We start from the raw sequence: 27696 nt of genomic DNA, 5'->3' as shown, positions 1-27696 counted from the left end.
TGCTCAGGCAACTCCGGAAGGACACTGAGATTGATCCACTTTTCAAGGAAAATACATTACAATTGTAAAATAGAATATAATGCATTGGATTTTTTTATATTCAATATTGTTAATGTTCAATATACAAAAATCACAAGAGGTTCATCCCATTTCCCGTCAGTATTTCAGGCCAACCATCGTTGGAGACAGCCAATCGGCCGACTGGAGGTGCCTGAAATACTGACGGGAATACACAGATGGACTAAAGCACCGACAAATAGCCACCCCTTGAAATCACAACATTACAATTGGACGCCCTGCAAAATTACTTGCAGTTCTCTCGAGTGGCTGTCGAAGATATAGATGACAATACAACACGACACAGTCAATCATGTCGGAATGAAATCAAAATAGCATACTTTCTGACATGACCTCTCATCGATTCACTACTTATACCCTCACTTTCTCTCGAGAGTTAAATTTGGTATCGCAAAGGGAGTAAAAAAAACGACATTACCCAGTATGCCTTGCAGCTGGATCTCTCACTTTCAGCGGCCTTGTTTTTTGCCACAGTGACATCTTGTGAATGCTGAGTGTAATTGATCAACCCTTTAGTGCTGTTTGAACAAAATCAAACAATATATGAAAAATAAGATCGAATTGGTATGAATTGATTGCACTGAGGATTCGCGCAGATTTGCATTATCAAATAAAAAAATAATCAATTACTCAATAAAAAGTGATGTTATATCAAAAAAAAGAAAGAACTTTTCTATAGATTCTATATTGATGTTTTGAAGGGGGGGGTTGTTGTTGTTTTACGTATGCATGATTGCACATATTTAGCGTGCTGTATGCGGCTGGCTAAGTACGAAGGGGAGGGGCGGGAAGGGGCGGGGCCTTGTGTGTTGGGTCCCAAGTGATCCAGATCCAGGAAATGACAACCGTCCACAGTCGCATGAGAAGTTAAGTTGTGCTCGCCTTTGGCTCGTGATACGTACGAGCATCTCGGATATGCTCACGCGATGACTGAACAGCAATACAATCGTGGGATGGAAAGCGTAATACCGGTATGTCGTAAAAACAATTCCAACGTGACACACTTGAAGTCAGGTTTTGTCTGTGTATACAATTTTAGCTGTGGGTATGCTAACGAGTAGCTAGCTTTGACAAAGACCTGGTTTGATTTTGATCGATCACATGTATTAGACAGTTATCGAAAATAGGGCCATTCTCCGTTTACTTTTGTTCTCCGTGGTATGAATCGATCTTTACATTCTGTCTTTGCATGATATACTGTCTTCTGCGCTAGCCTCGCGATTACGAGCAACACTTGGAAATGTGAGGCACACCTCAGCTATGCTTGAACATGTGTTTACGTTTGGTCGCGCATTTCCCACTAACGGCTTCATCCTTCGCTTCTTCAACTTTGGCCAAATGGTCCCAAAGCCCCGTCTCGTGACTTAGCTTAATTTGTTGGAGCTCTTTAATTTGTTGGGGCTCTTGTCTTCTGTTTACATGTATTCGCAGACGTGAAATGTCATGTGGCATGTTTTGTGTCGACTTAAGAAAGGACACACTTGAAATATTCCGTCTGGGGCGACGAGTGTTTATTACGATATAACGTCTGCAATAATGTAGCAACGTGCAAGAGACAGAGACCACCTCCCAAATTAAAGTTGGTGTTGCAGTGACTTGATATTTGAACGTAATAAAACCACTTAACCCCTAAATACCTTAAGATATGATCTAAAATCATGGGACGATAACAGAAAGACGGAAACATTGGCAGAATCAAATGTACGATTGAAATAAAAACGTAAACAACAGAGGGAAAATATTCAACTCAGCCAGCGCTATTTTCCAGTTAACTAAATAATTGTTTTGACAATTGTTTTTATCACCAAAATCTTCAATTAAACATTGTTGTGAAATTCGCTATATAGATAAAGTTGTGTTGTATTGTATTGTACATTCTTGATAATGAAAGCTATGGAAAAAAACAGAACTGCAGATGGAAAGACAGTTGAGCTTGAGGCCCTAATCAATCTATTCACACAAAACATACTCGGGAGATAAAACAAAAAATAAAAACTATGCCTCAGAGAGAAATATTGTGATTTGTCAATGTACTATGTACGTTTTGTCGAGGACCCTTTTCTGCTTTTAATTATCATGAAGGCTCACTGGATGAAATATTTGTTGAAAGGGTCTTTGCAAAGAGCACATTGCCATTTTGAGATATCCATGTTGCACCTTGTGCCAACTGGAGCAATATACACTGAATGGCGACCCCAGGCCTTGTAAGATAAGCTGAAGATCATAATAACTTCAAGTAACCTCATATAATCAGTTTGTGTATTTCTAATCATGTTTTTATACATTAATTGCATTAATGATTGCACACTCACACACACCTACATTTTTGCTTTAGAGTTAAGTTTCTGTTGTCTAATCTAATTTTTGTTATGAGTTAAGTTTCTGTTTCCTTGCTTTCGTTGTAAGCCATGATGAGCTAGTTTCTGTTTTGTTATGAGTCTGCTTCAAGCTCTAATAAAAGCGGAGGCGGCGGGGCGGGAGGACGGGGAGTCCTACGGAGCTGCGAGCAGGTCAACTGCTCACTCTCAGTCCCTCCCTCCCTGCCGGCCGGTAAAAATGAACACCCTTGCCTGGTTCCTTCTGGCCTTGGCCATTTCAGTAAGCTCTCCCAAACGGCTGACAGCCTTTTGACCGACAGAAACTGCAAATGGGCTGAACATCTCGCGTTTGCATTTGTAACCTCTGTCAGCATAAATGCATGCATTGTGACAGGTCCAATTCTGTTATCCATTTTATACCGTAACTGGTCTCTTTCTGAGATGTTTTATTATTTAATTGGGGAAAATAAGTGTGGTTTTTTTTGTCTCTGTGTCTGTCACTTTTACCTAATACCTTTTTCTTTTTCTGTAATTTGTTCATTAGAGCAGGAGTTCTTCCTGAGAAATAATCTCCAGGCTGTGTAAGAGAGGAAATTAAATGCCTTTGAGACTTACCAGTAACATTGAAGCAATGGGTCCAAGGAAGAAGGCCTCTAAACTTCAACCTTTAGTGTCCAGCTGTGTATGGGAAGTGCCTCTGAGGCCAAATGAGCCCAAAGACTACATCAACGAACTTTCCCATGAAGTTCTTTGTCATATATTCAGGTAGGCTTCCTTTTCATTTCCAACACAGCACCATTAATGCATTGTATATTGTCTATTTTCCCGACTGCTGCATTATATAGTATAGGGTCAGTAATAAGATGTAAGACTACAGACACTTTTTTTTGACTGAATTGATGAATGGAAAATGAAAAAAAATGATGCTTTGTTAGATCTAACCTAACAATGTGCGCAAGCTTGAAGTGGCACACACACAAAATCCTTTTTATTATTGCTCCTACATAAACCTTCAGAATCCCTGAACCAGGTGGGGAAAAGCTTGTAAAAGTCCTTATTTCACAATTCACTCTTGGTGAAAACCATTAATGATGGTGTTTGGCAAGCTTAAATGATCAGCAGTTTTATGTTTGGTTATTTGTTATATACAGTGTTTGTAACTGGAAACCTTGTCAGTCATTGTTGAACTTCTTAAATCCTTGAAAATCACCTTACATTTAAAAGACATCTAATATTTTCTAGGTACCTTCCTATGAAGGACATCATATGCATGGAGTGTCTGTCCAGAAAGCTCAGAGAAGCTGTCACTCTCTACTTGCGAGTGATCAAAGTAGTGGATCTTTGTGCTGGTCACTGGTGGGAGTATATGCCCTCAGGTAAGCCCCTCCATGCCAAGTCATAAAATTAATTAATGTTCTTTTGAAAAGTAGGAAGTACAGCATTTCTCACACAGAACTTCTAGTTGCTCCTGGTCCCCAGCAGGTGAATTAGAAGCTGGTGTTAAAGTGCTTTAATTAACTTGAAGCTAGAAGAAGTGTGCGAGTGTCAGGAATTCTGAGATGAGGCCACCGGGGAGATAATGGGTTATAAATCAGTTCCAGCCTCTCCTTACCAGGAAGAGTTGCCTATTCTAAAACCTACGTTTTATGTGATTGCATTATTATTCAGTGTCGTCAGTTTTATCAGAATAGCTAATGTGCGTGTTTGTGTGTCTTCTAGTGTGAAATGAAAGCTGCAACGTTAGAATATATGATAATAACTATCTATATACTACACATGTGAAAGTCCGGTTTTCCAGTTAAGGCAATTGAGCACAGATTCTCATTTGCAATGCCAACTTGGCATAACTATAGAATAGAATCAATATATAACAAGTGATTCAGTAAAATGAACTTTCGAGGCCCTATTTTGGGAAACTGGTGCTCGCTGTAAAAATGGGCGTAACTTCATCATCGTGCCAACGCGAGTCTTGTCTAGCAAGTTTGGCGCTGTGTTACGCCTGTCTGAGTGCGCCTGCACAGGAAACAGCCTTGCTTCGATGGGCCTGACAATTTGGCGACAGAAAGTGTTTTGAGCAGCGTTGAAACGGGCGCATCTTCATTTTCGTGTTGCGGCATTGCTCTAGTTCAGCATGTTTTTTAATTTGGTAGACGCACTTTGCCTCACTGGCCGTTCATTCCGCGCCTTCCAATGCATCTCGCAATTCGGCGACAAAAAGTAGGTAATATTTGACACTGGCTAAAAGACCGTTTTGGTGTATTTACCCTATTTTCCGGACCACAAGCCATTACTTTTTTCCTAGATCTTGAACCATCCAGCTAATACAACGGAGCAGCTTTTCTGTGGATTTTTCCTTCAGGGGCGCTCCGTAGTTCAGAAAACACGCTAAATAAATCTTTTTTTTTTTTTTCTTTGAGTCATTTCTGTTTTAGTTAGCAAAGTTGTGGCCGTGTTAAAAGGCACTGTTTTAACAATCTGTATAAGTACCTTTATGTACATTCACAGTACAAAATCGTTCTGTACATGCAGTATATACAGGTGCGCCTTTATTGTCCGGAAAATATAGTAATCGAGATGCAGGCAGCCAGAGTCGGCGCTCTGCGTACCTGGCTGGTGGACCGCACGGTACTGTATTTTCACAACCATAAGGCGCACTTAAAAGTCCCAAATATTCTCCAAAACAGACAGGTCGCCCTGTAATGCGGAGCGTCGTGCGTATAGTCTGAGATCCATAGATCTGTACACATGCTGTTCTCTTCTCCAGACCACTTTAGCGCATTTGACACTCCAGGTTAGCACATACTACTGGCTAAAGTTTGAGACAACAAAGTGCAGAATTGACTGTGACAAATAAATTCTGTGGACACTACTGCTGGTGATGGTTTGCGATAGGGCTGGGCGATATGACCTCAAATCAATATCACAATAGATTGAGCAATTCTACCTCAATAACGATAAATCCACCAAAAAAACGCCAATTGTTTATGTAATGCACAGTCAGGCTCAATCAGGGATCCATGTCTATCTTTAGCTATGTGCTAGGCTATCGCGTCCACCTCTTAGACATTCTCTCGTATGGTGTCTCCTCCATTATGGGCTGTTGTCCCTTGTCGAACCTTGCTTCTCACTTTGAGCTTTTAGCACAAGCTCTGAGTCAACAGCATGGTTGTGTTGTTGGTGGCGAAAAAGAAAAGGATGGATGTGCTGTTTTTGTGCTTACAACGCACTTTTAATTTGTGTTCGTCTGCTCAAACATTGTCTTTATGGAACCCAAAATATTTCCAAACGACAGATTTCTTTTTGGGACAAGCGCAACAGGAACAATTTCAACGAATGTTACTTCGTCTTCAGCCGTGTCAGCCGCTTCTTGATTTGAATCGCCTGCTACAACAGCGTCGTCAGTTTTCTTTCTTGTTCAGATGAGTGGAGTCACGTGACTACACGCACTGTTGCCGTCTTAAAGGGACATGAACATAGCCGCAGACAGAAAAGATTTTTCTTTTCTTTTTTTTTAAACACTGAATTTACAGACATGGGCAAAATGATGTCGGTTATTGTAATACATTTCGGTTACGGTAAATTTTTGGTTTATCGCCCAGCCCTAGTTTGAGACAGTCAGTTAGAACAGACCAGTATGTACATGTGGGAGAAAGCTGGATAAAAGCGCAGCCGTCCACGATGTCCTATTCTGTCTTATCATTCATGTTATTGCAAGCAAGAAACATCACAGGTTTAGACAACAGACTCTGCAAAAAAAAAAAAAAAGAAAAACGCTGCCCAAAGCACACCACTCACGACATCTCTCTAACCACCCCTCTGATTGACTGAGGATGAAAAACTCCCGGAATGCTTCGCAGTTCTTGTTTAGTGTTATTTTTATTTCTTTTTGGGACATGAATGGCATGAGAGATGCATGTTTTGCGCAAATTGTGCAAAATCTTTGTTTAATTGTTTGCTTGTATGCTGTTCAGTGCATGTTCGGTGATAGTTTTGGTTTTGATTTAAAACCGTGACCGTAAGAAGTGTGGTGACTAGTGACATCCCTCCCCTGAAATTGAAGCTTTTACAGCAGGGGTCTCAAACTAAATTTACCTGGGGGCCACTAGAGGCAGACTCTGGGTGAGGCTGGGCCGCATGAGGTTTTCCCCAAGAAAAAAAAAAAAAAAATCAAATCTTCTCAAATGTCTTTATTTTTATTTTTTTAACACAAAATAAGATTTAAAAATAAATAAGGAATTAATAAGAAAATTAATCAGTAATAAATAATAATAATAATAATGAGTCAAATGTCTGTATTAACAGTTCTTTAATCTTCTTCTGAACATGAATTGTCCTGAACATGAGTGGAACATTCATCAATCAAACCCCTACTAAAACATCGAAAATAAATTACAATCCTACCCTCGTTTTAAAGCTGAAGATGTGCCCAACAATAATCCGCGGTTCAATTTTATCCACTGTGACCAGGTAATCCTACATTTTATAATTAGTCCCGTCTGTGCTAGTGCTGATGCAAAGCTCCGTCAGACTGCACATCCTGTTCGCGCATGGGTCTCCTGTCAATCAAATCAAAATCTTGTCAAATAGCAGAGATCCTAAGCATAAACCATAGTCTGGGATGAGTAGGCCTACTTCTGTAGTTATAAAGCTTTAATTACACTGTAATTAAAGCTTTATAACTACAGACTGGCACTTTACAGTGTAAAGTGCCAGTCATATCAAATTCGCGGGCCGCACGAACATTAAACTTTCATAATAAGGCGGGGGCCGCAAACTATCATTGCAGCCCGCGGGCCGCGAGTTTGAGGCCCCTGTTTTACAGTGTTAATATCAATGCATCCATCCAATCGCTACCTCTGTTGTCACAAAAGCTGTTTTGGCACCTGTGGGACTGATACAGTTTGGCTTTTCGAAGATGTATTTCTCAAAATGCAAGCTATCATGTGCGAGCTAGCACGTGTGAGCTAGCCTGCGTGAGCTCGCATGTGCCTGGTGGTATGGTGCGCCCAGTGTTAAATACAAAAATAGCACACACAACTGAGACTGCGGCCTTTAACTGGGTGACCCCTATGGTCATGAAAATATGGAATTTCATTCATAAGATGACACCGGCGTCGGACAATTCCTCTGAATCATTGTAGAAATGAATTCATAAAAGGAATTATAATTATCTTAAAATATTTTAAAAGGACCCCCAAAATTATTGAGGGGTCACACAGAGACATGATCGGGACCTGCAAGGGGGTCTCCAATTGGCCATGTCACACGCACAGCTGAATTCATCGGAAAGAGGCGATATTGCAGTTTACGTGTCAATGTCTTGCGCAAATTCCAGAAAGTATAAATTCTGGTCCTGGCGTACTTGGGTGTGCGCTCCGTACAGCCCTGATTTTGATGCAAATTAGGGATGTAGCGAGGATTGGCCGGTAAAACGTGACGTTCACTCCCAAAATTGTGCACACAAGAGTAGATTGCCCCTTGACACCCAAACAATTCTACCGGCACAAAGTCTAGAAAAATACCAAACGGAAGAAAACTACAGCAAATCGCACAGTTAGGCTGCGTTTTGCGCTAGACTTGCGAACGAAAATAGGGGCCATGAAGTTCAGTTTGAATTTGACTTTGAAACAATGCTGGTGGATAAGTTTTTGCAAAATGGAATATGCAGATTTTAGTGGAGTCAACTCTTAAGTGAGTATCAAAGTGTGACTGGAATTATCCAACATGCAGGAAAAGCTTTTAAATGTTGTCCTGGGAAAAGGACACCGTAACAGTAGTATGCTCGTGAAATGGACACAAATGTATCAAACACAAAAAAAGGGGGCAACTTAAGTGGGCCTGATATATCAAACTTTTTATCCCAGAATCTTCAGCAGTTGTCCCCGTGTAAAGTTCTTGTAGGTGTTACAAAATGGGCAAGCGGATTGAGAAAGTAATTCAATTGTTTTTATTGTCTTTTTTGCTCCAGGTTTTACAGATAGCAGCTTCTTGCTCCTTTTGAAAAAGATGCCTGACTTGGAGCAGCTATATGGCCTCCACCCCCGATACCTCGAGAGGAGACGAGTCAGAGGCTACGAGGCGTTCAGTATACCCGGTGTCGTGGAGGCACTACAAGCTTGTCCCAGTCTGTTGGTCAGTATGCACTGCAATGCAACGTGTGACTGTGACTTACCCCTTCTACTGGTGCCACTGCCAATCTCTAATTTCCATAAACCCATGGTGTCAAATTTTCTTGTGGAATTTTAAAATATAATTACTCAAGTTCTTGCACGGTCTTAGTGGAGTGATATTTTCATGTAAATAATTAAAAAATATCCTGACAAACTAACCTAGTCCAAACCAAAATATGCATCTTATGTTTACATGTGCGTCTCATGTTTACTGCGCTTTCTTGAGTTGCATTCCTACTCTTCGATGATTTGCATTTTCTTTTATCTTGTTTGCTTTTGTGGCGTGCATTGAATGGAAGAAGCCGTAAGACAACAGCTATGCTCATGTAAGACAATTGGGACACAAAGAGCAATTGAAATGTCCCGCAATAATGGAAACTTACTAATTTCATCACAGTTTATTGACAAGGTACAAGATGCTTAATTCTTTTCGAGGCATAGGATGATGTGTGTGCATAGCTGTTTTGTTATTAAGGGAAAACAAAACTAAAGGTTAGATCAAAATGCGGATTTTAAAAGCCACCTAGCAGGTTACGTTGTCGAATTATATGCAGATTTTACGAACGTGATGAGAAGCGGTAGAACTTAGAACCGTGGTAGACTGCATGATGCTCTTGCAATATGAGGGTCGAAAAAGTTTCCTGTGAGAAATTTTGAATACAACAATATACTAGTGTCATGTTTAACTGTATTTCAGGGTGTTGAGACGTCCCACCTTGAGCTGGTGGAAGCCATTTGGAACTACATGCCACAGGTTCACATACTTGGGAAGTTCCGCAATCGTAACGGAGCGTTCCCAATTCCTGCTGAAAATAAATTGATCATCCCCATTACTGCAAAAATCCAGACACTTCACCTTGTGGGTAAGTATTTTGTTCCATGACAATATTATACAAAAATAGTTTGCCACGATGACTGGAAATGCCAGAAAATGCATGCTGGGCAACCACAGTTGAGTTGTAGGGAAAGACGACGGAAAAACATGGACTCCATGGATAAACTTTCAAAATCAGACTGCACAAATGAAGGCGGTTTGTTTCCTGAAGTGATCTTTCACTTCAGCGTTAATTATTTGATTGCTCATAAGACGCATTGCAGGTCTTTGATGCTGTCATGAGCCTGGTGTCTTATAATTATTTTGTGTCAGGATAGGGGAAGGATGTTTGCTGCATTCAACACAATCATCTTTTTCTCATAACAGCAAGAAATATTGCTTTTGGTTGACACAGTTCATCCATCAATACCTCAGTGGTGTAAAACGTCATTCTTTTCATTTGTGTCCGGATAAACTCGTCTTGCTTGTACGTCCAAGAAGCCTTTCAAGCTAGCTGCGTTTGCTACCTGCTAACTAAGCGATATGCCTTTTGATGACTTGTCATCAAACGAGGGACATTAAACATCATATTACGTTGGTTTTAATCAGGTTTTTAGCGTCTCAAAACATGCTTAAATAAATTATGAATAAATGTTGTCATTCCACCATAATTAGGAGCTTGATGTTGAACAGTAATGTGAATTTAAGTGTAAAAATGGATGGGTATCGTTAAGTACGCTGCTTGCGTGCACACAACAGACAGAGACAGACCGAAATAAATAACCTTGATGAATTCTATTCTTAGTTCCTTTAAGTCTGCATGTTCTTGATGAAACAGCAACCATCAAGAATGTTTCTACAGCTGTAATGTTAACAATAATATCACGTTATGGCATTGGTGTATTTATTTCAATATTTTCTTTGATTGTTGTAGGTGTAAATGTCCCAGAGATCCCTTGTGTGTCCATGCTGCGCCACCTTTACCTAAAGTGGGTCCGTCTCACCAAACCTCAGCCATTTAAAGAGTTCCTCTGTGTGAGCCTGAGATCCTTTGTCATGCGGAACTGTGCAGGTCCAACCAACTCCCTCAAATATGTTCCCCTGGTAACTGGTTTAGCTTCAGCCCGAAATCTTGAGCAGCTGGAGTTGGTCAGAGTTCCCTTCCTTGGAGGGCTCATCCAACATGTGGTGGAGGACAGCTGGAGATCAGGTAGGGAAACTACCTATGTTTCCATAAATTGCAATCTAAGGTTATCCATGTCAATAATTTAGTTGACTCTTTTAGAGGGGGATTAATATAACAATATGCTGATATTGTAGAGGTGTCAGAACCGTACTATTTTTTTTATTACATCTGTTAATTACATGAGAGAGTCAAAATTATTGAGAACAACTCTCAGTCTGTTGTATTGGACATGATTACATTGTGCAAATGGTTATATGTAGCGGCTTATCAGTATGTACACCACCAAAAGAAACCTGGACAGGAACGGCAGGATTTTTTTCTCACACAAAGCTAAAGAGGGGCAAATATATGTCGGACTGAGAAAATAATTAGTAAATATAGTGTCAGAGTATAGAAGAGACATTTAGCAAACTATGACTTCAATTCATTATTCAAAGGTCCCCTTTGGCATGGAAGTACCTTAGGCTCGTAGAAATGAATTTATCCTAACACACAAGTGAGATCACTTTTTTTTTTTTTTTAATTCAGATTTTACATAAACATAACACAAACAAAAATAAACACTGCCAGTGTGAAAACATTCACGTAAACAGCTTAATATGGACAGTCCACAAAGTAAAAAAACAGTTAAAGTCCAATACATCCAAAATGAGATGAGCCAAGTTCACAGATAAGTCCCTAGAGGTTACAGCTTGAGTCCGCTTCTGGTTGATATAATCAATAAAAGGTCCCCAGATTTTTCCATGAGTGAGATCACACTTTGGACCAAAAAACACACAAAACACAAACACCTACAGATTTTTGGAACTCGGTCGACACATAAGGCACCTCATCCATTGGAGAAAATTTGGGACTTTTAGGTCCACCCTATGTTCGTGAAAATACACTACTCACTAATTATAATGAGAATTACTAGTTTCTAGCAAGATAGCTATAGTGCAGGGGTGTCAAAGTCATTTTTGTGGACGGGCCACATTGTAGTTATGGTTTCCCTCAGAGGGCCGTGATGACTGTGAACCCATATAAATGTATGATCACCTTACATTATCACATACACACAACAAATTGATGGAAAGCCAGTCACTAATTGTTAGTTCAACAATTCTTCAATTTATTTTAAAAGGGGAGGATTGGCGACAAATAAATGGCAATATCTCATATATCAATGTTGTTAAAAAAAAACGTGTGGTTGAAACAGGAAGTTGACGCACATGATTTGCCCATTGAGGGCCACAAAATATGATGTTGCGGGCCAGATCTGGCCACCGGGCCTTGAGTTTGACACATGTGCTATAGTGTCATTAACTAATGATTAGCTAGCAAAATATAATAAAATCTAATTAGTTACTAGCTAGTTGTAACAAAGTAAAACATTTGACACAGTTTTGTACCGTCTCCACATTTTACCGGGGTATACAGTAATATCGTCAATATTTTGTAGCTTGCGCTAACCACCACGTTTCTGTCTAGTATAGGCTGGACCTGTAGCCCAAATCCGCGATTGATTTGTTTGTTTGTTTACCTTTTAACCACTGAATCCAGAATCAGTTTAAATGGCTTACTAATTTTACTTTTGCCAAAAAACACATCAGTAGTCAAAAAAAGTCGACATCAAATTTGATCATAAAAGTAAATTAGTGCTTTTATAGTGCTATATCAACACCATCCATTTTCCAAAGGGTTTAGCAAAACGCAAATTAGCTTTTTTGTTTAAAACATATCGATGCGCTAACTGCAGCTCAACCTTTGGTTTAAAATAATTTAACTGGTAAGGAACTCTCGCCGTACACCGTCAAACTGCAGAACCCACAGTGTTCTTCCAACCATCTATCCATCCATTTTTTGACCCGCCTATCCCGTTGGACCAATTTTAAATAAATCCCTTGTCCTCAAGTTGCTAACTTGAGTTTATCTTCATCTCTTCTCCGGTGTAGAAATGGCCAATCTGCCTTTGTGTGTCACTGTGAGAGGAAAACAATAAAGTAGACATAGACATATTGTAAAACGGTCTAGCTGGGCTTCACTGAGTTAAATCTAATATGCTCGCAATTCCGGGGCTGCTTGCTCTAAGTGGTTTTAAGGTAGCTGGGTTTCAGATGACTCAGATGTGTTTGTTACAAACATCAGACATGCAGCTACGATACAAGCCACGTGTGCCATTTACAACCGAGGCTTTAGCATAGAGATCATTGCCACCTGACAAAAGCACCTTCCATGGCCCTCTTCCTCTTGTTCGGATGGGATGTGTTGTTTTGGGAACTGATTTGAAAAGGCTACTCCTTCATGGACGAAATCTCGCGCTATTATACAAAAGTTACTGCAATGAACGTAAAAAGTCTTTCAAGGCAAAGACAAGTAAAGTCACTTTGATGATGAAATTCTTTGAGTAAATTGTGCATAACTACGTCCCATTTGTCATGTTGAGGGGAAAACTGTTGTTTTTTTTAAGACTTGAAATCTAGTCTGTGTAAACTTTGATCTCAAATTCTTGACAGACGCAAGGGCATATTTTTTGGCAAAAAAAAAGTCAATTTGCAAGACAGAGTGAGATCTCACTTGTCTGAATAAATATATTTGTATGATAAATTAATTTGTATGACCCTTAGGTACTCCCATTCCAAAAGGGCACCGTTGCAAAATGACTTGAAGTCAAAGGCCTCTTTAGTGAGGTTAACATCTCTACTAATAGCAATTAAAATGCTACACAGATTTCTGACAGGGCTACTGAATCTGAAGTATGATTCACCATTTGTCGGGTAGTGCAGTGACACCAACAGAAGGACTTTTTTTTTTTTAGTGTGTTTTGACATGCCGTACTTAGACAACAAAGTTGATTGTGATGTGTCATTGCAGGAGGATTTCGGAACCTCCACACCATTGTATTTGGAGCCTGTAAAAATGCCCTGGAAGTGGACTTGGGTTACCTTGTCATCACTGCTGCTCGCAGGTCCTTAGTCAATAGGCACACACGGAACAGAATAAATAATGTACACATCTTCAGCTCCATCTCAAAAACAGTCAGTTTATTTTTGTCTGATATTTATTTGTCTGGTTTGCAAATAATGAGAAATTTCAAAGGACATTTCTTGTCTGAAAACGCTTATCTTTAAATCCAGCATTTCCCGCACTGTGTTTTAACAGACTTCATGAGCTACGTATCCAGCCATCACTGACTAAAGATGGAGTGTTCTCAGCTCTCAAGATGGCTGAACTAGAGTTTCCTCAGTTTGATACCCTTCATCTTGGATATGTGGATGAATTCCTGCTCCAATGTTAGTTCATGCTTTCTAATGTAATCTCCAATTTGAGATTAGATGGGAATATAATTTTCTTTTCTTGTATGTTTAAAGAAACATGGTGGTGTAGTGCTTAGCATGTCCTCCTCTGTCGATCTTGCATGTTACATGCCTGGGTTTTCTCTTCTTTCTCAGGCTTTCTCTCACATACCAATCTTAGGATATTAGGTTAATTGAGGACCGATGGTTGGAACTGTGACTCTGAGTAGTTGTCTATACAGGGGGTCATCATTTTATATCATTATGCAGAAAAAAATGACAATCTTTATTGAGTCAATTTAGTCCCCTGACCATTGTGTAATACTCCCATCAGGAATGTGGAAGATTTTCAACATGTGTTTAGGGCTGTGTTACAAATTTTTAATTTCAAAATTAAAATCTTGAGAAGATTTTGAGAAAGAAATTAAAAGCTGTTTACATTGGAGTCATCCCATCAAGTCATGCAAATCCCAAGAACCTCCCCAGTGACACGTCTTCATTTTGCCTCTTAGTGCCTTATGATGTCAAATAAAAGAATCCGACGTTTAAGCCTCCAAGCGCAAACGTTTTTTGAGTTATGCCCCGTCAATGGTTTGCGCCCACTTTAGGGATCCAGGAATTTCACACTAAATTTTGGACCTTATTTAGAGGCCCTCATCTTTGGTTTTAAGGTAGATACACACTTGTAAATTGCTATACTGATTGATTGAAACATTAAAATATGATATTAATAATAATAATAATAATAATAATAATAATTAATAATAATAATTAATAATAATAATTTGCCCTTTATTATTACATTAAAATATGATATTAACACCTAATTGCCCCCAATTATATTGACATAGGACATAAGTTGGATTACTTCAGTTACAGTTTAATCGCTTCTTTCACAGAGGAAAGGGAAACATTAAAAAAACAAACAAACGAAAAAAAAACAAGGTAATAATCTCAAAACAAACATCCGGGTAGTTTTACTATATATGCCCCAAACTGCCAAGACCACGGGTGCTCCTATCCAGCCTGTTTTAGGGTGTAACCCAACTGCAACACACCTGATTCAAATGATCAGATCATCACCAAGCTTTTCAAAAACCTGATAATTATCCTCGTGATTTGAAGTCTTGTATCCCCTGGGGGGCCAAGCCCCTCCTGTCCATAAAACCTAGTGACGCCCCTGATTATAAAGTTGATTATAAAGTTTTTTTTTATTGGTTCAAAATGTTGATGAAAGGTGACTGTTGATAGAGTAAAAAGCTCGTTTCCATCACATCCCCACATGGCCAACTTGTGGCCTGAAGTAGGGGATCCAAAATGGTAATTGTGTCCCGTAGACACAAGTCACAAAACCTTTGCGCTCGGAGGCTCAACCATTTGATTCTTTTATTTGACATCATAAAGAACTAAAAGAATAAACCTCAGGCAAAGTGAAGAGGTGTCACTGGGAAGTGTGTGTGGCATGACATGGAGTGACTAACCTATGTGCCAAAAGTTAAAACACAAACAGATTATACACACATGGGCAAAATTGTTGATATCCTGCTGTTAATGAAAGAAAAGAAAAACACAGTGAAGCAGAAATTATTTGAATCTCACAAAAGTAATAACAAATACAACTTTTAATGAAAATCAACACAAGAAAATGTCCAAATCAGACATGTCTTTTGAATTGTGGATCAACTATTTTTTTTCCCAAAAAAACTCCTGAAACAGACCTGGACACAAATGATGGGACCTTTAAATTACTATTTTGTTTTACAACCTTTTGAGGCAATCACTTCAATGAAATATTTTTTGGAAGTTGTGACTTTCAATGAGACTTTGCACATCTCAGCAGGTATTTTTGGTCTATTCTTCATGAGCAAAGTACTCCATCTGTATCATATTTGAAGAATGCTTTCTCCGAACACGTTTCAGCTCCTTCTACAGTGGTTCAATAGGATTTAGATCAGGGCTCATACAAGGCCACTTCAGAATAGTCCAATGTTTTGATCTTTGCTATTCTTGCAAATTTCAGTCTTGCTTTTTATGATTTATTTTAAACAGTGGTGTCCTCCTCTGTCGTTTTCCAACAATTCAAACGACGACGGATACATTCTGATCCTGATATACCTTGACCTTGCGGTTCTCCTTTAATTTCTTTGGAGTTTGTTATTGGATCTTTTGTTTTCCATTCATCTTAACCATCTCTTGGATTTGTCTTCGATTTCTCCTCTTACGGCCACGTTCAGCGAAGTTGGCTACAGTTCTGTGGATCTTAAATTGCTTAATGAGTGCAACAGTAGTCACTGGATCATTAAAGGGGAAGTCAACCCCAAAATCTTCTTCACTAGTCTAAACGTGGCATTCTGATTAATTTTGCATTTTTGGAAGGTTTTAAGCAGCAAAATACACCCGTTTTTAACCTTGCGGCCATTTTGTCACTCTGTCGACTGAACCTGACATCATAGTTGCTCACGGCTCTCCTGCTTTCTGCAGCTGAGCCACACTTGATCATTATCTGAGCCCTGAGCAACTTGATATCATTTTCAGTCAACTCAAGTCACAAAATGGCCACCTCCTGAGATGGCCAAAATCGGGTGGATTTTTCTGCTTAAACTCATATTAATCAGGGTACCATGTTCCGGCTAGTCACATTGAAGATATTTTTGTAAAGAATTTTACTAAGATTTTTCTGTTGATGTCCCCTTTAAGGTAGTTGGAGATGATCATGTTGTGTTTAGCTTTAATGTGATTTTCTTTGCAATCTCCCCGGACAACTCTCGCCTTTGCTTCCTTGTGCTCCATGTTTTGATGGGTTAGGATTAGGGTACACCATGTCACCAAACTGCTCAGTCATGACTTGTAACCCTTTAAATAGGCCAACAAACAGATTTGAAGTTTGAAGACACGTGATGTGAATTAGACATGCGCCTATGGTCAACTTCTTTTTTTCTAGGGCGACCATCACTTTGCCCAGGCCTGTTCTATGAGCCTTATACAAAAGAAAATAATAAAAATAAAAACTCTGTTGACTGATAATTCAAATGACATCTACTTTTCATCTCCAGCTGTTGTGAAATGCGCTATATAAATAAAGTTGTATTGTATTGTACTTAGGTTTATCTAATTGAAATTATTTCTGTGACCACTGTGTTTTTTTTAAATTTTTTTCTATCATTACCAAAGTGCTTCCAACTGTTTAGCCATGTGTGTATTTTCTGTTCTTCATTTTTTGGGAGGTAATTGAAATGAGTTTGTGTCTTGAAATCTAGGTAAGATGAGTCATTCAGAGCTGGTGAAGTATGGTCTGGCTGATGTGGTAGAGAACCCAGGCATCATCACTGATATCGGCATTAAAGTGGTGAATGAAGTGTTCAGTAATATAAAATACCTCCTCATCTACAATTGTCCTCACCTTCATAACCCTCACCATTGGATTACAGGTAAATATAAATTTTTCTGAGCAACTTTCCTTACACGTGGACACACATGGCTTGTGAATTCATTATTTCTGTAAAACGCACTGTGCTACGTTTTGTAACCTCAGATCAGTCCAGATGGATCCGGCTTGTTGACCTCACACTGGTGCGCTGTCATGCTATCAAACTGGAGTCATTCTCCCAGTTCATAGAAGCACTGCCCAGTTTAGAGTTCATATGTCTGGACCAGATGTTTCGAGAACCACCAAAGGTACAGTTTGTTGTTCTCAAATAAATATTTATACTCACCTAATCTTACTGCTTTTACTTGTCATGGTGCAAATTAGGCCTTGCAATAGTCAGTATATGTTTACTGTACAACAAACTATTGTAGCAAATACGAAGTAAATGTATAAGTATTTTAACAAAACTTAAAAAAAGTACAAGGATAAAACTTGTAGCTTTATGAACGAATAGGAAAAAAATATATACTGTGCAGCAGAGATGAGGACGACAGTCATTGCATCTTACTCTAGTAGTCCAATAGTACCGGTACTTTAGTTAATGTTTTCATGGCTTGTGACTGGATTTGACAAAAACTTGACTTGCCTTGGACTTGGGAGTCGAAGCCTCCGGATTTGACTTAACAGACTTGACCAACTTGCTTATTGGTTTAAATGGGAAAGAATACAATGAGAGTACAAGTGTGTCTTTTCTGATTATACATTTTTGGCAATTAACTTTTTTTTTTTTTTTGGTTAAAAACGCGACTGATAACTAATGGTAAATGGGCTGTCACTTGTATAGCGCTTTTCTTCCTTCGGTACTCAAAGCGCATCACACCTCATCTACCTACTAATGTCGCAGCATCAGGAGCAATTGGGGGTTCGGTATCTTGCTCAAGGTCACTTCGACATGGTCACACTGACTGGGGATAGAACACCTGTTATGTCAGAATAACTCCCAGACTACGACGTGATGATCAACTCGTTTATTCACGTCTGCGGACCACAACACCGCCGCGTCACAACACCCGCCCACTTCCGGGGTCCACTCTCCCCAACCCTTTTCACAGGGCTGTCCCCACGTATGCCCGTACATAACATTTACCACCCCTTTTGAAAGAATCACTGAGGAGCGTATGTAACAAAAGAATCAACCTTACATGAACTGGATGAAGTCAATGCTGGTTACCGTCATAACACTTGTAATATACTGTCACCAACCGGCGATACTCGAACCGGTCATTAATCTAAAACATAGTCTCTCAAATGCCTCGGCTTCATCCGCACGCGAGTTGGGCGGGCCTCTGGGCCAGGGCAAGCCTCCAGCTGTTCAGGTGGGTGGCCGGCTGCATCCTGCAGCTGTTCATCAGGGAATGTACAGTCCTCAAACATGGATGCTGTGTCCTCCAAACCTGCGTCGGCGTTTGAGGGCGGTGCCACCTTCCGAAGACGACTAGCATGCCACCATGACCCATCAGTGAGCTTGAAAGTGGCTGGCCCGAGTTGGATGGCGATCTGCATCGGTGCAGACCAGAATGTGAGTAGTTTGTGGTCTCGGTTAGGCCGGCGAATCCGGACCCAGTCCCCCGTTGTGAGTGCAGGTGTCCTCAACCTCTGTCTCCTGTCGAACTGCCGTTTCATCTGACGCTGCATCTCCGTGACTCTGGTGCTGTGGCCGGGTGTCGCCCCTGGTGTGGTGACCGTTGGGGTCCGGAGCCGGTTCTGAGGAAGCTGTAGTTCCCGGCCTATCGTCAGGAGCGCTGGGGAACTGCCGGTAGTCGAGTGTGGCGTTGCTCGGTAGTGGAGGAGGGTGCGGAGCAGCGCAGCTGAAAACTGCAGTCCATCTGCTAGGTGGGCCCTGATCCCGTTCTTTAAGGACTGGTTCAGACGCTCGACCCCGCCGTTTGCTTCCGGGTGGTAAAAAGATGTGCGGATGTGTCTGATCCCTTTCTCCTCCAGGAAGGCGGCAAACTCCGCCGAAACGAACTGTGGGCCATTATCCGTGGTGATAGCGTTCGGATGGCCCCACCGAGAGAACACAGATGAGAGAAAGTCTATGACCACCCGAGTTGTGACAGACCCTGTGGCAACCACCTCAGGCCACTTCCAATGGAGGTCATATGCCACAAGGAGGAATCGTTGATGTGTGGGACACCGTGAAGCTCGCCGCAGATGTCAAGCTGAATGTGTTCCCATGGTGCGGCAGGCCACTGCAAGGGCTGCAGGGGTGGCGTGGGCGGTGGGCCCGTCTTGCCACCAACCAGGCAGGCTTTGCAGTCCTTCACCATTGTTTCTATATCACGGTCTATGCCAGGCCACCACACCAGGTCCCTGCAGCGGCACTTCACCTTGACAATCCCTAGATGGCCTTCGTGTGCCATGGCCAGAAAACTTAGCCTGAGGTCACTGGGAATGACTGTGCGCAATCCCCGAGCCACGCAGACGCCGTTCCAACAGGTCAACTCATCCCAGACCCTGTGAAAGGGTGCCAACTGCTCCGGGACCTTCGCGGGCCACTGAGAGAGTGCAGGGTCCTTCTCTGATGCTATTTGTAGGTACTCCAAGGAGACAGAGGCCTGGAGTGGGCCGTGGAGCATGAGAATGAGTTCGGACTCCATCGCTTCTCGACTTGAGTCAGACCTTGGGTCGGGGTTTGGGGTATCGAGTGCTGGGATAGGGTTGGTGCGAGAGAGCAGGTCCGCCACGACGTTTTCCTTGCCAGGAGTGAGCAGAGTGGTGAAGTCGTATGGCTGGAGCCTCTCTGACCAGCGGTAGATCCTCAGCGGCTTGCGACCCGATCCCGATGTGGCGAGCAGGGCAGTGAGAGCCTGGTGGTCGGTTCTCAGAGTGAAATGACGTCCGTATAAATACATATGCCATCGCTCACATGCCCAGACGCGCTCGCCCACTGTGTACTTCTGTTCGGCCGTGTTGAGTGACCTAGAAGCGAACGCCACCGGGCGCTCCGTGCCCCCTTGGATCTGGGAGAGCACCGCCCCGACTGCTGCGTTAGACCCATCGCATGTGACGAACGTCAGACTCTCCAGGTCAAAGAATGCCAGCACCGGTGGTGATGTGAGCTGGGTCTTGAGTTGGCGGACAGCAGCGGAGCAGGCCGGAGTCCACTGCCAGACCGCGTCCTGTTTCAGGAGCTCGCGCAGCGGCGATGTAGTCTCAGAGTACCGGGGAAGGAAACGCAAGTAGTACGCCGTCATCCCCAGAAAAGACGACAGTTGGGCTGGACACGACGGCTCTGACAGGCGCAGGACGGCCTCCACATTGGACTGTAGCGGGCTGAGGCCCGCGGCGGAGAACCGGAACCCAACAAACTCGATGACAGGGTCTGAAAACGTGCACTTATCTTCGTTCAGAGTGAGGCCGTGACTGCTGAGGACATCCAACACCCTCGCCAGTCGCCCGTCATGGATGGCTAGTGTCGCCCCATGGACCACAATGTCATCCAAGAAGACCACCACGCCCGGGATGCCTGCGAAAATCGTTGACATAATTTTTTGAAAACAGCTCGGGGCTGAGATGAGGCCGAAGGGCATCCTGATGTAGTGGAACACCCCATCGTGTGTCACAAAAGCTGTCAGGTTGCGGCTGTCTGGGTGTAAAGGGACCTGCAGGTAGCCTTGGCGGAGATCCAGCTTTGTGAAGACGGACGAGTTGTAGAACTGTGCTGCTAATTCCTCCACCGTGGGTAGCGGGTAGCGGTCCGGGACTACTGCCTTATTCACCGCTCTGAGGTCAACACACGGACGCAGGCCCCCAGACTTCCTCTTCGCCACCACCAGGTTTGAGATCCAGGGAGAGGCATCAATGCGCTCGATAATGCCTGCATCCGAGAGTTTCTGCAGCTCGGCAGTTACTTGGTCACGCAGGGCGAGGGGCAGTCGGCGCAGGGGCTGAATGACCGGGCGCACCCCAGGTCTGAGGAGAGGCTGATGGTTGAAGGCGGTGAGGCAGCCCACGCCGCTGAACAGATCTGGCCAGTTCTGGCTCCATGGTGAGATGACAGAAAGGATGGTGCCCCACACACTGTCCAAGATGGCGTAACCCAGCTCGCTAAACAAATCCCAACCCATGAGATTGGCCCCCTGTCGAGACACTTGAAAGGTGAATGAGGGAAGAGTCTTTGTCCTGTAACGAACAGCCACCGTGATCGTGCCTGCCATCTTAATCTTTGAGTGTCCATAGCCATACAGATCCTCGGTGCTACCAGTGAGCGTCCAGTGTGGGAAGAGACGACGGACTGTTGTAGCGTTCAACAGTGACCTGGAAGCCCCCGTATCTACCAGCAGTGGGAGGCAGGCCCCATCCAGCTCCACTGTACACCATTTAGCTGATCGGGTTTCGGTGGCTACTGTATGGATGATCGTTGGCGCTGGCCTCCCCAGCACACGTTGTGTAGATTGGCCGCCTGACGCAGGGGAAGAGCGACAGACGCGGGCGAAATGATTCTGCTTCCCACAGCGTTGACACTTCTGTCCCTTAGCGGGGCAATTCGGGGCCCCCCTCTGATGTGATGGTGAGCCACAGTTACTACAGGCTTTGCGTGCTGTAGCACCATGGCGTGCTGTAAAGTTCACTTCCAGGTTGTCCTCAGCATAGTCAGAGTCAGGAGCATCTGTATGCGGTGCCACTGTTTGAGCTAATAGCATAGGTCTGGGGAAAAGGGAATTAGAGGCGGGCATCAGCTGAGCTGCCAGCGCTGCTGCTGACTCCAGGTGGAACGCTAAATCCACTGCTTTGGACAGAGTAAGGTCATCTGGCATCGTTAGCAGCTTCTCCCTGAGCTTCGGGTTATTAGTGTGTTCAGCTAGCTGATCGCGTATCAGCTCGTCTTCCAGCACACCAAATTTACACAGGCTGGCTAGGCCTTTTAAATCAGCCACGTAGTGATGAGCGGATTCGCCTGCCTGCTGCTTCCGTTGGCGGAAAACGATTCGCCGTAGCATGACATTCTGAGGGGCCGAAAAATGGTCCTTTAGCAGCTTGACACAGTTGTCGTATGTAGGCGCGGCACCAAGAGTTCGAAAAATCCGCTGTCCTTCGCTACCGAGCGAGTGAATCAGAAGGGCTTTCCTCCGAGCGTTACTAGCGTCTGAAAGCCCGGCGGCCGTTATGAACGTTTCAAAAGACTGCAGCCAACGTACCCATGGAATTGGCGGGTCTCCCGGGAGGGCGAGGAATGGGGGAAGAGGTGCCAGAAGGGAATCCATAATCCTCGTCGCCAATGTTATGTCAGAATAACTCCCAGACTACGACGTGATGATCAACTCGTTTATTCACGTCTGCGGACCACAACACCGCCGCGTCACAACACCCGCCCACTTCCGGGGTCCACTCTCCCCAACCCTTTTCACAGGGCTGTCCCCACGTATGCCCGTACATAACAACACCCAACCTCTGAGTTGGGACACGACCAATCTTTCACTGATCCATGCCGCCCCCATACTTTTAACATTTTGGCAAATAAATAAAAACATTGAATGTGTTTGATCATTTTCATCCCTCTTGATGAAATTTACTTGCATTGCATGTGTTCATTGTGGTGTTTGTCAGGGCTGTGCCAGAGTTGGCCTGAGTGCAGGAACTGGTATTGGCGTGTCCTCGGCTCTGGTCAGTAACCAGAACTCTAACAATGACAACAACAATAACAACAACAACCACCACCACAACAACGAGGCCAATCTGCCTCCTCCGCCTCCACCACACCCACCCCCACCACCTCCTCCTCCTCCTCCTCCACCACCACCACCACCACCACCTCCACCCGTTTACAACATCCAAAGACAACCGCAGCAGCACAATGGTAAGTCCCATTAGCATTCCCACTAAGCGTGGAGCATTTATAATATACCAATTTAATACAATACAACAATATACTGGACTCTTTTGTATTGCCGTTTACTGTGTTTGGGTTCTTCAATTCTGTTTCGAGTTTTCCTAGACGTTTTAGGTCAAATTGGGCGAAACCGCCAGTCCTCTGTCGGATAATTAAAAAATTTAATTTCTGCTGTATTTTTGCAAATACAGTGGTACCTTGTCGGGTTGAACAATTAATCAAATTAAAATCAATATTAGGGTGTCATGTAATGTAAAAGAATGCAATTTTCAATACGTAAAGGCTGCAATTTTTTTAAAGAAAAAAAGACCCTCTGAGGTTGGTAGGCTTTACTTTTTTATATACAGTGATCCCTTGCTATATCGTGCGTCATCTTTCGCGGCTTCACTGCTGCGCTGATTTTTTTTTTACAGTGCATTGTGCTCTTTGTAGCGGCCCCTTGGATTTCAAATAAGGACGCAGAGAGTTTCAAACGGGTGTCGATAATCTTTTTTCTCTGAACAAGCATATTCAGCATTCTGCACCGTGAAGACTACAGAACAACAGAAAAACACAAATTGTAATAGTAGTTTCACAAATAATTCACATATCAATCATGTATACACAACACTCCTATCAACTCAATACAAAGGAATGAAGAAATACAAATGAATCGAATTACACCCTTTCAATATGCCAACTACTAATTTACATTTTTAATATATTTAACATTTTATGCACGACGGTACCTCATTCCGCTCTCCAAGGGCGCTAGTTATCAGTTTCGACAGTCAGCTATCTTGCCTTAGCTTGGGATACACATCGAGATTCTGAGCTACGGACAATGTAAAATAACGAAAAATCACAATGTCAATTATTTCCCCAAACCGTCAAATTAATGCTCTATACCGAGTGTGTGTTAATATGGATGGCTTGTTTACCGCTCAACATATGAGTAGATGTCTCAAAGTGAAGCAACCCGGAAGTTGAATAACAAAAAAAAAAGAGAGAGAAGAAATAACACGCTTAAAACGAACGCTGCAATGCCACAAGGTGGCACTGCAGGACCACAACTTCCCATCTACACTCGCAAACAAACCACAACAATGCATCATATCAAATGCATTGTAAAATAATTTAAAAAAATTCAAGCTGACTACTTCACGGATTTCACTTATCAAGGGTTATTTTTAGAAAACAACTCCCGCGCTAAACGAGGGATCACTGTGCACCAAATGTTTATTTTACAAATCCATTCCAATGAAGTTGGGACATTGTGTAAAATGTAAATAATAACTGAATACAATGTTTTGCAAATCATGTTCAAACTATATTTCATTTAATACACTAAAGATATTTCTTGCTCAAACTGATAAAATGTATTTTTTTTTAGCAAAAAATCAATAACTTAGAATTTTATGGCTGGAACACACTCCCAGAAATCTGGAACAGGATCATGTTTACTACCGTGTTACATCATATATTCTTTTAATAATATTCAGTAAACGTTTGGGAACTGAGGACACTATAATTGGTGATGTTTTGAAGGTGGAATTCTTTCCCATTCTTTCTTGATGTATATCTTCAGCTATTCTATAGCTCGGGATCTCCGTTGTAGTATTTTACGCTTCATAATGCACCATCATTTTCAATGATCGTCAGGAGGCCAGTCTAGTAGCCTCACTCTTTTAATACGAAGCCACGCTGTTGCAACACATGCAGAATGTGCTTTGGCATTGTCTTGCTGAAATGAGCAGGAGCATCCATGAAAAAGACGTTGCTCATATGGCCGCATATGTTTCTCCAAAACCTGTATGTATCTTCCAGAATTAATGTTGGCTTCACAGATGTGTAAGTTACCCATTCCATTGGCACTAACACAGCCCCACACCATCACAGATGTCGGCTTTTGAACTTTGCGTCCATAAGGAGGACAAATCCATATTTCTATGATTTTAAGGCTTTTTACACTTTTCAGTGAATCAAGCCTCTTTGATATTTTTTTAATTCGCAGATTATGTATAGTGGGTGTGTTAAATGTCTGGATAGGAGAATACCCATGCTGTATAATTTGGAAAGTGTGCTTAAAAACAGATCTTGTCTGTAAATGGGAGAATATGGGCCCAAGTTCTTAAAATAGTAGCAATAAGAGTGACGCTGGAACAGAAGAATTGTTGTAATTTGTTCTTACAGCACCAGTGGAACTCAATGGGATAGAGGATGAGGAGGAGAACTTGAGGGCAGAGCCAGAAATCGAGATGAAAGGAGCTGACATGGCAGTGGCAACAGATTGTGATGAGGTTGCAGGGCCCAGTCATCCTGCTGCTTCACCACCGCCTCCTGATGGTGATGAAGAGCAAGCAGGTTTGAATGCATTGTTTTTGGACATTAGGCAGAAACCAAATTAGAATTATCAATTAAATTCCTTTCATTACATTGAAGTTTTGTTCTTTGAATGAATAATTGTTTATTCATTTATTCTACTTATTATGCCCTTCCTAGGTCCAAGTGGTTTGGTCCAGCAGTGTAGACCACGTGGTGTTGCAATTCCCAAGCCCCCACTCGTCCTCTCTGACTCAGACAGCGATGAGGAGGAGGAAGGCTTAGTTTCAAGACTAACTCCAGCAGCTTCCTGTTCGCAGCAACCTCTTTCTTGCACAGAAGGTGTCTGCACAATACAGATTATTTATCAGTTGTTGCATTGTGGTTGTGCAACTCACATTAGTTGTGGTATCAATTATGTAGCTGAAACCTCAAGTTTATGTATATTATACAAAAACACATACACTTTGTTTCTCTGACAATGCTCTTGTTTTAAGGTCAATTGAGATTACCAAAATGATTTTTAAATGCCAAGATAACAAGAGAATCTTTTTTCAAGCTATGTTTTTATTACTTTGTTCAAAGTCAGAAGTTTGCATAGATTTCATTAGTATTTGGTACCATTGCTTTTAAACTGCATGACCTGGGTTAAATGATTTGGAAATCCTTAAACAAGCGTCTCACAATAGTAAAATAGTAATAAAAATGCGGCCAATTCCTCCGGACAGAACTGGTGTTTGTGAGCCACCTTCGTAGGCCACCTTACTTTTGCGCGCCATTTCAGGTCTGACCGTAATTATTGAAAATGATTGGGCTCAAGGCGTTGGACAGCCACTCCAAAACATTGACTTTGTTTAAACCACTTTTTAACCATATTGACAGTATGCTTGGAGTCATTGTCCATTTTGGAAGACCCATTTGCACCCAAGCTTGAGGGAACTTCCTGGCTAATGTCTTGAGCAATGTTCCCTCTAATTTTCCACGCCTCTGAGCATTCAGACAAACGCCCTGAACATCCCTTGGACCACAGTATGCAACATCAGACATGCACATGGTGGCCAAACCAGTACCACACCTGTTATGTGATGTAGATATTACCATAACAATCAAACCGTCTACATATAAAAATAGAACAAATCATTGAATAGAGATCTTCCATCTTATAAAACAAAACAATTCTATGTCACATTACCTCTGAAACACAAGAAACTGCCTCTTTTAAGGGGCTCGTAAACTATGCCCATATTTGGACTTCCTGAATAGTGCTGACTGAGTCGCAGCTGCACGTGGGGGTGAGTGCATGTGTGTGCGCTTCAAACTATAGTGGAACAACTGTGTGCACCCTCAGTCACTCTACTGAAATTGTAAGGGAAGTGGGAATAGTGTGTTGTCCTGTTTGAGGATTTAACTGCGGTGGAAATGAATTTTTTTTTTTTTTTTGGGACCGTAGTTGATGAAATCCCTAAATTCTTGCGATTCTATCAGAACATACATAACATAAATATTTCCATCATGAGAAGCCGAACATTTGATCCAACCAAAACTTTTTCAAACTCATTTGAAGACACATTTTTATTTGTTGGCTTTCTATTCAACATGAAACTGTCGCTGTTCTTCTGGTATCTACTGTATATGCGTTTGTGTGTTTTAATGCGTGTTCTAATTTACTGCTAATTTATATTGCACCATATGGAATTGTATTGTGTTGTGAGGACGGCACGGTGGCCGACTGGTTAGAATGATGCGCAGCATCACAGCGCAGAGGTGCATGGTTCAGTCCCGGCTCCGGCCTTCCTGTGTGGAGTTTGCATGTTCTCTCCATGCCTGCGGGGGTTTCCTCCGGGTACTCCGGTTTCCTCCCACATTCCAAAAACATGCATGGCACGTTGATTGGGCACTCTAAATTGCCCCTTGGTATGAGTGTGAGCGTGGATGCTTGTTCGTCTCTGTGTGCCCTGCAATTGGCTGGCAACCAGTTCAGGGTGTCCCCCGCCTACTGCCCGAAGATAGCTGGGATAGGCTCCAGCACAACCGCGACCCTAGTGAGGAGAAGCGGGACAGAAAATGGATGGATGTATTGTGTTGTACTGCTGTCAACAAGATAAGGGAACGGTGACTTTGGGTGTGGGTCTGAGCTCTAACTGTTCTTGGTGTCATTTTTTGAAAGGAAATTTCCCCCAAAAATGTGACTTATTTATATATTTATTATTTATGGTCTGAAAAATGAGGTAATTGCTTTGATCATTAAACTATGTCAGCAAATATTGCATAATCTTAATGTATCTGTGCATTAC

General features: G+C 42.2%; 1 protein-coding gene across 4 annotated transcripts in view; it reads left to right on the top strand.

The window, feature by feature from the left end:
* The first annotated feature begins 897 nt into the window (after window positions 1–897).
* The window catches only part of fbxo38 (F-box protein 38), a 37741-nt gene continuing 10942 nt past the window's right edge, over window positions 898–27696 (top strand). For 2 of the 4 annotated variants that reach the window (XM_088294435.1, XM_088294436.1), the window contains exons 1-13: window positions 898–1049; window positions 2941–3161; window positions 3639–3772; window positions 8365–8528; window positions 9264–9429; window positions 10315–10590; window positions 13420–13513; window positions 13708–13838; window positions 17099–17269; window positions 17374–17516; window positions 22819–23068; window positions 25274–25444; window positions 25583–25744. In XM_088294435.1, coding sequence (XP_088150561.1) covers window positions 2995–3161; window positions 3639–3772; window positions 8365–8528; window positions 9264–9429; window positions 10315–10590; window positions 13420–13513; window positions 13708–13838; window positions 17099–17269; window positions 17374–17516; window positions 22819–23068; window positions 25274–25444; window positions 25583–25744 — 2029 coding nt within the window. In that variant the 5' untranslated portion in view covers window positions 898–1049; window positions 2941–2994. The remainder of the gene's footprint in view (window positions 1050–2940; window positions 3162–3638; window positions 3773–8364; window positions 8529–9263; window positions 9430–10314; window positions 10591–13419; window positions 13514–13707; window positions 13839–17098; window positions 17270–17373; window positions 17517–22818; window positions 23069–25273; window positions 25445–25582; window positions 25745–27696) is intronic. The other 2 variants (XM_088294434.1, XM_088294433.1) reach the window with 1 other exon arrangement.

Source organism: Idiotropiscis lumnitzeri, chromosome 4 (assembly GCF_059441095.1).
Source record: "Idiotropiscis lumnitzeri isolate Australia: NSW breed Sydney's pygmy pipehorse chromosome 4, RoL_Ilum_1.0, whole genome shotgun sequence".
NCBI classification, from domain to species: Eukaryota; Metazoa; Chordata; class Actinopteri; order Syngnathiformes; family Syngnathidae; genus Idiotropiscis; species Idiotropiscis lumnitzeri.
The sequence above is the reverse complement of the archived record's forward strand: the minus strand, read 5'-3'. Positions and strand labels throughout refer to the sequence as shown.